At 33.3% G+C, this 13,990-nt stretch overlaps 1 protein-coding gene across 1 annotated transcript; it reads left to right on the top strand.

Moving 5' to 3' along the window:
- Positions 1-6,781: 6,781 nt before the first annotated feature.
- Positions 6,782-13,471, top strand: LOC142613080 (hydroxymethylglutaryl-CoA synthase). The gene is made up of 12 exons (XM_075785271.1): positions 6,782-7,099; positions 9,076-9,182; positions 9,815-9,947; positions 10,627-10,770; positions 11,045-11,203; positions 11,440-11,513; positions 11,651-11,726; positions 11,852-11,907; positions 12,019-12,106; positions 12,236-12,376; positions 12,479-12,628; positions 12,946-13,471. The coding sequence occupies exons 1-12, from the start codon at positions 7,037-7,039 to the stop codon at positions 13,159-13,161; spliced, it is 1,407 nt and encodes a 468-aa protein (XP_075641386.1). The 5' UTR covers positions 6,782-7,036; the 3' UTR covers positions 13,162-13,471.
- Positions 13,472-13,990: the final 519 nt, after the last annotated feature.

Below are 13,990 nucleotides of genomic sequence, written 5' to 3'. Positions count from 1 at the left end.
AATGTTTGGTAGCAACTTTAAATGAGTTGAAAAACAACCTCCTAACTTCCCTTATTCAGCTTGCTGTGAGATATAGTTGTTTTCCAAAAAAATTTAATGGAAAACAATCTCTAAAAATAAGCCATACTTTTTAAGTTGACCAAAGGTAGTTTTCCTTTGACTCATCTTTTTTTATGCTACCAAACACTAGAAAATATGGAAAACTATCTTTACACAAATTTTCATTGAAACAAACGGAGCGTAAGTTATTACAAATGATATTAGAATCGGCCAGCAAACTTGGTAAACCTGTGCGAGTTCAAAGACACTACCCCACAAAGTAGACTTTAATGAGAAAGTTGGAGATTTAAGTGGAGGAGATTGTGATATCCCATATTGATTGGATTTTGACAATACTTGTTTTTTTTTTTTTTTTGAGAGGAAACGATGGTAGATTTTATTAATTAAGAAACAAGATATACAATGGGGAAGACAAAGAGGGACATATGACCCCCTATTTCTCATTTGCATCACTAGCATATACTAGAGTAGCACGATTACATCGTAAACAAAGAAAGAAAAGAAAAAAAGAAACAACGAAAAAAGTTCAAAATCCAAACTAGTGTAAGAAAAACGAAACTTCTCTTGATTGCCCAAAAAACCTGAAAAACTGCCAAACAACGTCTTCCTGATATACATGGACATCAAAATGATGAGTTTTATTTATTTATTTATTTATTTAAACCATCTTAGAAGTGTCTTCATGCCCGGCATGGTTGCCTTGCAACCTTCATCAATCCCATAGTTGACACAACACCTTGTTCATTCTCCACAATTTTATGTTTCTTCTCTCCCTTAACACCCGTAGCCTCCCTATTTAAATTTTCTGTTTGCTTCCTTTTGTGCCCAAGTTCCATGTCAACAATTGAAGAATTATTAAGAATCTAAGGTCTTGTGGTAAGCCTCTTCCAATTCTTCATTGTTTTCGGGCTTCCAATTATAGACTTCTCCATAGACTCAACTTTTTTTGGGCTATGCAAAGATTGATTCACACTTTTATCTTGATTACCACTTCTTTTGAGACAGCCTTTACTAATATTCTTGTTTCCATGCACGTTACCACAACCAACCTTAAAACCTATTTCTAATCCCTCAAAATCCAGTGGAGATTTTTGCTCAACTTGTTTCCCCATTAAGCCACAATTGAGGGTGACAGTATCCTTATCCATGACTACCACCTCAATCAAGTCAGAGGAAATCACACTATTATCTGGCACGCAGTCCGTTGGAGTCGCTTTTGAATTTGAAAAATCTGAATCGGTTTGGATGGCATGATCAATCTTCGTAATCAACTCGTCAAAAACAATAACATGATTCTTCACAGTCAAGATTGCATCCTTCTCGACTGTAATACCACCATCTGTCGGAACACCATCGAAGCTACCACCTTCAGGTAGATTGCCCGACTGCATTGAAGACCTACGTCCACTTCCACTTCCAATTGTTGTAACACCTTGCTCGTTTACCTTCCATTGTGAAGAAACCTGATCCCCCTGATCAGCTTGAGCTTCATCATTCCGCCACCCCGGGCTACATCTTGCTTTATTTGCATTACCATGATTTCTATGATACCCCGCTTTCAACCACTCCCCATAAGGAAGACACCCTTGTTTTCGGTCCCTTGGAACAAAGCACTCCTGTACCTCATGACCAATCCGACCACATTGATAGCAAAGCCCAACTAAACGTTCATACTTGAAACCAATACAAACCTTATCTCCTTTAAGACTGGCGTCAACTCCTCCTTGACGTAATGATTTATCCAACGGCAACTCCACCCTTACTCTGATAAAGCGAGCTTGGTTAGATGAAAATGCCTTCAAATCAACTTCCAGTACTTCTCCCAGACCACTACCAATATCCCTTCCCACCTCTTCCAATAACAAATCAAAAGGTAAACCCCACACCTGAACCCACATCGGCATTGAAGAGAATCTAACCAAATTGGCTGTCATACCTCGCTCCCATCTTTGTAAAGCTAGAGGGTGGTCCTCAAAACTCCATAGACCATTTGCTAGCACCCATTTCAACAGACTCTCCATTGTAAACTTGAATTGAAAAAGATCATCCTCCACATCAACAATGCGTAAATCCGAGCTCATCCTCCACACAGATGGTAGCAGACCATTGGCTGCACGCTGGTTGAAATCTTGTGCTATGAGAAACCTCCCCAACAAATTGAGGGAACATTCTTCTAGCATCCTTTCCCTTTGTGAAACCCCAACCTTAATGATTTCTCCCTTATCCTCCGTCAAAGTTATACTTTGCATCTTGTCTATAAAATCCTGAATCCATCATGTGAATAGAAAAACACTAAATAGACCCCATTGAAACTCTAAAAAAAATTGTAGACAGACACTGAGAATTAAGTAGTCCTCACCCAGAATGTGAGAAGAAAAGTCTCTCCCTAGAGAGAAAAATACTCACCTAGCGTGAGAAGGAAAAAGGTTCCAATGCAAATACTTGGTTGATATGGACAAATACTTGGTTGATATGGACTTTATTTACAAACTATAAAGAGTCTTAATTGTAACTAGATTAATTCTTTTAAGGTATAACATGCATGTGACTAGCGTTTTTTCTTGGATCGTTACACTTAGGGGTGTTCATGGGTCGGGTTGAGTCGGTGAAGGAAAATATTATTAACCAATTCACCAGTGGCGGATTAAGAAAATTCCAATCTGCCGTCAACCCATCAATCTATTAATACGGTAGCTTGGTTGAAAATCTTGACAGTTTCAACTCGACGGGTTGAGCGGGTTAGGCGGGTTCCCAAATTCAATTGACTAAATGAATTTATTTCAATTAAATTGAATAATTTTTTTCTCTCTCAAATAAACTAAGGAAATAAATAATTGCAATTTTCATTAAAAAATAATTACAAATACTACATAACTATTTTTAGAATGACAGAAATTTTATCACAATGAAAAAAAAAAAAAAAACTCAAAATCTAAAATTAAATGTGCATATAGAGCAAGAATAATAACAAGATTTTAGAGAGAACAACTGTAGTTATTTATTTTATCACAATGAAAAAAAAATCAAAATCTAAAATTAAATGTGCATATAGAGCAAGAATAATAACAACATTTTAGAGAGTACAATTGTAGTTAATTATTTATTTATTAAGCAGAAATGATAGTAGATTTTATTAATGAAAGACCACATTGTACAATGGGGAAGAGAAAAGATGGGCATTATTCTAGCCAAACAATGATCTTTTCTTCCTCTTTTGCAGCACTAGCCAAAGGTAAGACAAAATTAAAAAACAAAAAGAAATAGAAAGAGATGAGAGAAATAAAGTGGGCAAGTCTGGTTGTGGCGGGTTAGAAATATTTCAATCCCTTATTCAACCCGATCTGCTAAATTATCTATCCAACCTGCCCAACCTGACCTGCATCACTCAATGAACCTACATAAGTTGGGTTGGGTTGGGTTAGGCAGATTGCTCGGTAGATGTTGTTATACCATTTTTTTTTGGCTTGTTGTTTGAATTAGAAGATAATGCACATGATTCCCACCGTTGGGCAATGGGAGATCTTTATCTTCCTGTAGCATCGTTCATTCTTCTTCTCCTTATTATCCTTTTTTCTTTCTTTCTTTCTTTTGTAGATGATGAATGAATTGATCTACCAAAAAATCTACTACATTTTGGGGTGCCCCTTTTTGCTCCAAACTGCTTAATCTATTACTTAGGGTTGTAAATGACTAAGCTATTAACGAACAACTCAAGCTCGGTTTGAGAAAAAAAAAAAAAAAACTTGTTTTGTTTGTTTGCTTATGAAAGAAACCAAGCTTAAGGCCAAATTTAGACTTGACTATCAAATAAGTCAAGTTCAAACATAATAACATGTTTGTGAATAAACTCATGAACATAATGCTCGATTTAATTATATATAATATTATGTTTTTATATGTATACTTATATAGACTTAAGATTTGATTGTATAGGTTTGTAAATAAATTCATACGATATCAAATTATTATTTGTAGTTTATCGATAATATAAATAGTCAATTCGTAATAAAATTTGATAGATTTGTGAAGAGGTAACAAATTTTAGCCATTATTTTATTATATATGAGAAAAGAATAAGTTTATCCAGTAGCTTGAGCTTGTTCAACAAGAAAATAAATCAAACTTGAATATGTAATTTTGTTTGATGATGAATAAACTCGACTCGTATTTGAAATAGAATTAATTCAATAAGCTTGAACTTTTAATACTTGGTTTGACTTGGCTTGTTTATGGTCATACAATCACTAAACATCTTTTTGTGTCTGTGAGAATTTGGGTATTTTTTTCCCCTTCATATTTTTTTTTCCTTGTGTTCATATAGCACCGTCTCTCTCTATCTCTCTCTCTCTCTCATGCTTTAACATCATTAGATTTGGTGAGATGACACGTTCTAAACATTTTAAATTAGGAGACATATTGCAAGCTATATATTTATTTGAGTAGATCCTAGCCCTGAAATGGACTCTCTCTATTGCACAAAAAAATAATGAAAATCCAAAATTTCCAATTTCCACATAACGCTTAAACTCCAAAATCATTTGCAACCAAGCATAATTTTTTTTTTGGAAGGAATAAAGAATAAATACTAGCATCTCCAAACGAAAGGCATTAAAGATTCATTAGTCTACCTAGCAATAAAATTATATTCTTATTTATTTCAACAAGCACTTTGGTTAGAATTGAAGACCAAAAAATGCCCCGCTTTACCTGACTCGCCTTGCCCTGCATCATCTTGAAGAGGTGATGAGGCGAGACAAGTTTTGCTCTCCTCATCTTGAATTTATATATGCAAAATTTATTTAATATATTTAAAAATTCATACATATAATTTAATTTGCAAAAAAAAAAAAAAAATCCTAGTAATAATTTGGGTGCTATTTCCCTTTGTTATTTTATCTTAATCTCATTAATGATCCAACCTACCCCGTTGTCATCCTTGCCTTTAATGAATCTAGTTATAAAGGATAAAAAAAGGCAATTGTATCTATACTATTATTTAAGGGGTTTCTCCTATTTGAATTCTTCATTTTTTAGTTCAAAAATGCCCCCTACAGTCCTATGTTTAAGTAGAGACAAAACTAAATGACAATCCAGTAAAAATGCAACTCTAACTCCCACTAAAACATTGCCTAAAAAATAGGATCACTTTCCTATTAATTTTTTTTTGAAAGAGAGTTTCAACCTATCTCTCCTATTAATTTTTAAATTGATTTATTCACTTATAAATTATATTTTTAAAATAAAAATTATATATATACAAAATAATTAAATATAGTTTTTTTTTACAAAATAGGACCACTAAAAAAAAAAAAAACCTCATCGCACGCGCAAAGTGCGTGTGATGAGGCTAGTAATAATAATGATAATAAAATTTTCTATAAATAGAATCCAAACCTACACACCCAACTTAGTGAGAGAATCTAGGTTCTAAACCAATCATGTTCCTCAAAAAAAAAAAAAAAAAAAAGTTCTAAACCAATCTCCGCCAGCAACCCTAAACCCATCACCACTAACAACCCTTTACCCATAAACTGAGACCTACCACAGATGAAGCCACCATTTGTGTGAGAGAGATTTTTAGGAGAGTGATTAAATAAAAAAAACAAAAAAATAACTTAGGGTCTATTTGGTAGTAGGATTTTTATTTTTATTTTCAAAACAATATGAAAAAAGTTTTCAAAAATTGAAACTGAAACTAGTTTTTAGATAATACTTTTTACATTATAAGTGTTTGACTTCAACTTTTAAGAACATTTTTCAAAATACTACAAATAAAATATCAATTTTTGGGAGACCATTTTTACTTTTGAGATTTTTTTTAGAAATTGTTTTTATGAAAAGTAATGTGTGGATTACTTTTTAATTTTTTTAATAATGATTAGGGAATAGAGTTCATGTACCTTTTATTATTATTATTATTTGATAATAATAAGCTTTAAATTTGAAACATCATAAATTTTTTGTATGCTAATGTTAAACTCCTTAATTTAAGAGAAAAAAAAGTTTAAACAAATATGTGAGGTTTACTATTTTTAGTTTACTTACAACTATGCCATTAAAAACATTTTTTATATATTGAAAATATCTTCTTAACTTATTTGAATAGAAAAAATAGAAAACAATTTTGTGACAGCTGTATTTAGAGAATATTTATATGAGATGCACTCTTTATGGTTTTCAAAAAAAAAAAAAAAAAATTGTGTTTAAATGCTCAAATAGGTCCTCATAGTGAATGCTATAATGACCATCTAAATTTGAACGACATTGTAGCATTTTGGGAAAAAAAAATTGAATTAATAAAAAAAAAACCGATGTGGAAGCGATTTTTGTGTATTTGGTTCTCTATTTTGTATTTTTGAATAACCGGTGGCTGCACGCTCTAACACATGACAGAACAAAGTCAAGTTTTAGAATTGTTGTTATTAACCGATTGTTAGTTTTTGAAAATAAAAGTGTGCTAACTAATAGGGAAATCGAGAGCATCCGTTACAAACAATGATGACAACAGGCTGTCGATTTAGCTACACCTACAAACACCCACCCAAAAAAAAAAAAACTGGTGGATTCCCAATTTCAAACCCACATATAATGGCATGTTCTGTAAATAAACGGAACACAGAGGTGAAAATAGGAGTTTGAGCATAGAGACTCATATGTTTTGGCACGAAGCTCACGAAGCTTGCATCATATAGAGACTTTTTTTTTTTGGTTTTTCACTCGTGGGCTCTGAGAGAGAGAGAGAGAGAGAGAGAGAGGTCCTATATAAACCGGAGCAGCTACATGTGAACCTCACCTTCCCATTTTCTCTGCGATTTTGAAGCGCTTCCTTTCTCTCTCCTAAACTCTTCCCTTTTCCTAACGAATCTAGCGAGAGAGAGAGAGAGAGAAGAGAGAGGCGAATTTTACTGTTCTGATCTTCTTAGTTTTATTGAGAATCAAATCGTTTCAAAGTTTGCTTGTGAAGTGAAAGGCAAAAATGGCAAAGAATGTTGGAATTCTCGCCATGGATATCTACTTCCCTCCTACCTGTATTCAGCAGGTGACTCACTGTCTTTCCTCTCTCACTCTTTCTCTCTAATTTCTGTGTTTGGATGCTGAGAAAATGTCGGCGATTTTTTGATCCTCAAGTTTGGTAAAAATCACATAAATTGACCTCAGCTAATTGAATAGTTCAATAATAAGTTCGGCTTTCTTTTTTAATTTTTTTTAGGTATTATTATTACTACTTTACTTTCCCGTGAAGAATCAAACAGAATCTTGTTTTCCTCTATGTGAAGCTTTTATTTCAGATATATGCTGACATTTTTGTGTTTATTGCTTTCAAAGTTGGCTCAAGATATGTGATATTATATATATATATATATATATATATAAGCATGTGAGTTATTATTGTGATTTAACATTAGTGGTCTAAATTATAATTCTGCTTCCTTTTATGGTGTTCTGATTTCTGAAGTGTGTGTAAATTCATAATAAGGTTTGGTGAGTTGGTCAAAATTGTGTCTTATTTGAATAAAAAAAAAAAGTTGGTCAAAATTGTGATCTAATGGTGGTGGTCAACCACAGCCACAGCATGCTTAGGAAGATAGTGTTGACTCTCAAATCTCAATTCTTTTGAGAGTGGCTATTTGTCATGGATTACATGGCCGATATTTTGAACCTGGGATGTCTCTGTTGGAAACACCGGGAAGTGTTAGGTGAGCTAAAAGCTGTCTTTGGCTACATGGCCTGTTATGGGGTGTCATGATTTTGGAACTTTTTGCTAGTTGTAGAATGGAAATAGTTATAGTAATGGTAGTTTTTTTTGTTTTTGTTTTTTTTTGTTTGTGTTTTGAAATGGATTTAGAGATTGACTGGTACCCATTAGTAGATAATCTGGAAATCTTTTTCAAGGGGGCTGAAGATTTCAGAAGTGTTAAGTGTTATATCTATAAGCTATGAATGGATGACCATCACCTCATATGAAATCATTCGCAAATTGATGTTTTCTAGTCGATATGAGTGCTCTAACATACTGTGGGATATTTCTTTAGGTTTTTTGATCTATTTCTCCTTCTTTGACACACTCTCTCAATGAAACTAATAGCTTGTTAATTCATATTATTACTTAAAAGTATTGATATCTTTTGGCATTTGTTTTTTAAAAATATTTTAATCTAAAAATGAGCATAACATGTACTTAAAAATATTCATTTAAATATTAATTAATTAAAGTCTCCATGTCATATTTTATAGTATATTTTCAAGAATTTTCCCATCACTCTTTATATTATTGATACATATATCCTGTGTGTGTATTAATGCTTCATAGCCTATCTTTTTATTTTTTTTCTTTCCCTTTTTATAATTTCTAGTTGACTTTCAAAATCAATGATAGAAATGGGGATTGTGAATAGTTTAAAAAATTAATATAAATTTTAATGCAAGATATATATGATTGCAAACTCTGCATATATTAATATTAATTAATAGAAAATTTCTGAAGTAAAATATAACTGAGAAACTCTAATTAACTTAAAATAGAGCTTTAATATAAAAAGGGCTATCTTTGAATTATAAAGAGCTAATAAACAATTAATGGAGATAAGGATGACAAACTATCCAATAACAATGAAGATTTTTTTATACATGGCCGTACTGGGTACCATAATTTGAGATGGGATTTGAGGCAGGTAGAATTCTGATGTATGTTGCTTGGAAAAAAAAATTCATGATTTTTTAATGATTTTTTTTTTTTTTCAAGATAAAAGGAATAACCAAGAAAGTACTAGGCTACTAGCATAGCATGCTCATTGAAATCAGTAATTAATGGTTCCTAAAACAATATTAATTTTCCTGGTAATAAGGGTGGTCCCATGGTTCTTTTCTGGAATAAGCTATATAGTCCAGTTAGCTTTTTTCAAGTGAACATAATTCTTGCTTGCATTTTATTTACCTGTATGTGTGTTCTTGTAAAAAAACTATTAGAATTGCATCACCTGCTGAATGTATCTTTTCTTTCTATATGGGAAATAGGAAGTATTGGAGGCTCATGATGGTGCAAGTAAAGGGAAATACACTATTGGACTCGGGCAAGATTGCATGGCATTTTGTACTGAGGTGGAAGATGTCATCTCAATGAGGTTGCGATTCTACATTCAACCATCACTGTTTTTCTGCACCTAATGTTACTTTTCATGTTGTCATTGCTTTGAGTCAGAATTAAGTTAAAACATAATTATCATCTAGTGGTGTTCTAGGAAATTTAAAGAACATCATGACAATTGAAAGGGAGCCTCATACAAATATAGGAAAGTTCTTAGTCCAAAATGAAAGCCTACATTGAGAACTGAATCCTGTTAGTTCAATTTCAATTAAGGAATGAAAAGACTATTAAATTGGTGAGGAATCATACCAAGTGGATCTTCTATTGGATCGCAATTGACCTTCAGAGGGAGAAAAAAAAAAGAAAAAAGAAATTGAACGAATTGCATTATGACATGATGTACTGTCCTTTTCATTAAAAAAAAAAAAAAAATCATTTATCTATTTACATGTGTGTTAGCCCTGTATTAGTTTATGTTTTATGCTTATCACGGTAGACGTGACCATTAGGAGGGCCCATATTGATTTCTTCTTTTTACATTGACAGTTACTTTCGTATGTCCATGCTTTAAACACTCAATTGAGCTTCAACTTTAAGTTTAATAAGAATAATACTCATTCTGATAGCATCTTCAGGAAGTTTTACATTTGTTGGCTCTTCAATTTTCAGTTTGACAGTGGTTACCTCCCTCCTTGAGAAATATGGGGTTGATCCCAAACAAATTGGTCGTCTGGAAGTAGGCAGTGAGACTGTAATAGACAAGAGCAAGTCCATTAAGACCTTCCTGATGGGAATCTTTGAGGTAGACCTCTGAACCTTTTAAATACAAGATGCTCTTATGATTTGAATTAATTGCTTATTTATGGTGATGAAATGTGTGACCATATGTTGGTTCTTTGGAATCTAATCCAAATCGAGTAAATATAGTGGATATACCTATCAAAAAAAGAAGAGTAAATATTGTGGATACTAAAACCTCAGTTGAGGTAGAACCGTAGAAGCTATACAAGTGATTCATACAATTCATATGGGCTCAGAATTATGTTGCATTGGTTCTGGAATTGCTTATTTGTTTGTAAGTAGTTTGAACAAAAGCCTGGTTCCAACCCACTTACTAATTGGCTAAGCAAGGGGATTGCAGTAGAATCACACTTACCTTGTTGCAACCCTCTTCAATTTTAGAAGCCTAGATTTTACTTGTTGACTCAATACTGGTTTTCATGTAGAGCAACAGGTTAAAATTGCCTCCAGCTAGACTGGGTTCTTTTGTATCTGGTTTGGATTCCAAATCATGATTCTTATCTTCTTCCTTTTTAAGCAATGAAACTTTTTGGGTTTTTCTTTCTATTTAGATCCTTGATATTGCTCTGCTGTGATTGTTCTTAGGATAGGATTCATTTATTTAGTATTTCAAATCCTATCAGTTCTTATGATTCCTTTCTTCGAAGAATTTAATTGACTGCCCTACTTGGAATGAACAGAAATGTGGAAATACCGACATTGAAGGCGTTGACTCAACTAATGCATGCTATGGAGGAACTGCAGCTTTATTCAACTGTGTCAATTGGGTTGAGAGCAGTTCATGGGATGGACGCTATGGACTTGTTGTGTGCACTGACAGTGCGGTATGACAATTTCCTTTGGATATTATATTTTGCCTTTGAGTATGGTCCAGGCCTGCAGGGACAGATTTGCTTTATTTCTCACATGAAATAATTTATGTATTATGAATACACAAAATTGAAGAATTTTGAATTTGGAGATGTATTCCTGTTTTTTATTTAAGTACTTGAAATCAGTCAAATTCACATAAATGATTTTTTTGGGGGGATAAATTAGGACTCATCATTTTATGAAGTCTAGCGTACGCCATTTACTGATTGTATTTTCCTTTATCAGGTCTACGCAGAAGGGCCAGCCCGACCTACTGGGGGTGCAGCAGCTATCGCCATCCTAATAGGACCTGATGCTCCTATTTCTTTTGAAAGCAAAGTTAGGGGGTCTCATATGGCTCATGTCTATGATTTTTACAAGCCAAACCTTGCTAGTGAATATCCTGTAATTTTTCCCAAATTCCATTTTACATGGCATTTTTTACATATACTGTTGCAATTGGCATTATATTTTTCCAATTTGACGATTTTTTAACATTTCGATTTTCTTGATTGAACTATTTCTTTAGCTTTTGGTTATGAATTTGGCCTGTCATTTGCATGGTATTCAATCAAGAAAATTCATTATCTGGTGAATCAAGTTGCTTGTGGAATGACTCCCATTGATTAATATCATTGCAGGTTGTTGATGGCAAGCTTTCTCAAACATGCTATCTCATAGCTCTTGATTCTTGCTACAAACAAATGTGTAACAAGTAAGATTCTATGGAAGTCTTTAGAGCTTTTAATTCTGTTCTAATTGAGTTCTAGAGAAAAAAAAAACTATGTTCTTATAGAGCTTTTGGTGATAAATGTGTGCCATGTAAATGCCTTACTGTTTTGCATTCTGTAGGTATGAGAAACTTGAAGGAAAACAATTTTCTCTTTCTGATGCTGACTATTTTGTTTTTCATTCTCCATATAACAAGGTATATTATGTTGTCAATTATAATTCTGCAGCCAATTTATTTTTTGGAATCATAATTGAAATTCTAAAATGATTAAATCAATAGCTTATTTATCTAATTCAATTTTTTGCTTTGAACAACTGCAGCTTGTACAAAAAAGTTTTGCTCGTTTGTTGTATGATGACTTCTTGGGAAATGCCAGGTTATTGTTTGTTTTCTTCTTCCCTCTAGGAATTATGACATGTAGTTTTCAGAAGTTTTATCTACACTGTGTATGTACTTGGGGATTAATAATATCTGCTTCTATTTGCAGCTCCATCGATGAGGCTGCCAAAGAAAAGCTGGCACCATTTTCGACCTTATCTGGTGACGAAAGCTACCAGAGCCGGGATCTTGAAAAGGTACTCTAGAACTTTGAGAATGATTATTATTAAAAGATTGTTTTCTATTTGCCTACTTCCTTAAGATAATTTTGGATTACATCGTTCTTAAGATTGGACCCTCTTCCTAATGATCATGTTGATCTACAGGTAACCCAGCAACTTGCAAAGTCACTATATGATGCAAAGGTGCAGCCAACCACTTTGATACCAAAGCAAGTTGGCAACATGTACACTGCATCTCTCTATGCAGCTTTTGCATCCCTTCTTCACAATAAGAATAGTGCATTGGTAATTTTCTAACTGCTTACTAAACTAACAATTTGGTTTCTTCCCTTCAAATGTTCATACTTCATGGTTATTATTAATATTATATTATCTCATGGCTTGCAGGTGGGCAAGCGAGTGATACTGTTCTCATATGGAAGTGGCTCAAGTGCTACAATGTTTTCATTGCAACTCCATGAAGGTCAACATCCCTTTAGCTTGTCAAACATTGCCAATGTGATGGATGTTGCAAGGAAGTTGAAATCAAGGCATGAGGTATTTCTTGTATTCTTCTTTTCTGATGCTATTAATTTCCAGGTGTCTTTGTTTGATGTTTTAAAAAAAAAAAAAAAATTTATTTATTTATTTATTTTAGAGATTTATTTTTAAGTGTGCTAAACTTTTGACTCACTTTATTTCTTGGCATTAGCCTATGATTAAAAGGCCATACAGTTTAATGCTAAAATTCCATGTCTCTAAAGGAGAAATAATTTTGTGCAAAGAATAATTGGTGGATAGTCAACCCATAACAGGGGGAAAAAAAGCCTTGGAATAATTTTGTGTATTTTAACATTGGTGCGGTTTTCATGCAGTTCCCACCAGAAAAATTTGTTGAAACTATGCACCTAATGGAGCAAAGGTATGGAGCCAAGGACTTTGTGACAAGCCAGGACATTAGCCTTTTATCTCCAGGCACATACTATCTCACTGAAGTTGACTCCAAATATCGGAGATTCTATGCAAAGAAGGCTGGGGACTATACAACTGGCACCCCCTGTGAGAATGGTTCTCTTGTTAATGGTCTGTGAGATGAACATAATACAGCATGCAATGCCAGGAAGTGGCTTTTGTGTTCCTAATTCTTAGTTGTTATGTGTTCTTTACTTCTTAGTTGTTAGAAGTAAGAAGAATATCATTCCATAAGTTTGTATTCTAAAGAAATTAGTGTGTTGAGTAGTAAGTGTTGTAAGGTTAATTTATTTTTCCTCTTCCTTTCCCCATTTTCATTGAAGGTTATCTCAATAATCATTACCTTCATTCAAACCAAAATGCCTTCTCCCTGGATAATGAAAATTTAACAAATGCTGAAGATGATAATTATCTTTTCACCTTCTCAAATTGGTGTACCTATATGTGCTGCTTGCTTGTGTTGTTTTCACGACTCTTCTCTTTTGAAGAGAAAATGTTGTAAGTGCAATCAATTATAACAGGTTTATGCAAAATAGGGGAAAAGAGAAGTTGTTCTTTTTGTTAAAGCAGGTCTTAACAGTGCAACTCACAATCTGCCAATCTGGTCTACTGGGCTTTCTTTTACAACAAGTTGGGTCCTATTCCCTTTTTTGACGTCCCGGACTTGGTAGAAATGATAAAAGGCCCATCCCTATTTTGCTTCCTTTTTGTGTGAAATAAAATAATTATTTAGCCAAGAAAAAAGGGGAGCACAATTACAATGGTTAGGTGGTACAAAAGTTCAATAATATTTTTTTTTTGAGAATCGTTCAATAATATTTATATTCAAATCTCAAAAGAGTCTTTTATCATATATACCATATAAAAGAAAAAAGAAAAAAGCACATAGCATGGAATATGGAGATTTTTCCCTTCCTACAACACACGAGGACAAGATTCCAACGTCAA

Source organism: Castanea sativa, chromosome 10 (genome assembly GCF_040712315.1).
Source record: "Castanea sativa cultivar Marrone di Chiusa Pesio chromosome 10, ASM4071231v1".
NCBI lineage: Eukaryota > Viridiplantae > Streptophyta > Magnoliopsida > Fagales > Fagaceae > Castanea > Castanea sativa.
Note: the sequence above shows the minus strand (reverse complement) of the source record. Positions and strands in the feature narration are given on the sequence as shown.

Excerpts from the sequence above, each read along its gene's own strand:
- LOC142613080 (XM_075785271.1), top strand. The coding sequence starts at position 7,037 with ATGGCAAAGAATGTTGGAATTCTCGCCATGGATATCTACTTCCCTCCT. Across the intron at positions 11,908-12,018 it reads GACTTCTTGGGAAATGCCAG|CTCCATCGATGAGGCTGCCA; the intron begins GTTATTGTTTGT and ends TTCTATTTGCAG. Across the intron at positions 12,377-12,478 it reads ACAATAAGAATAGTGCATTG|GTGGGCAAGCGAGTGATACT; the intron begins GTAATTTTCTAA and ends CATGGCTTGCAG.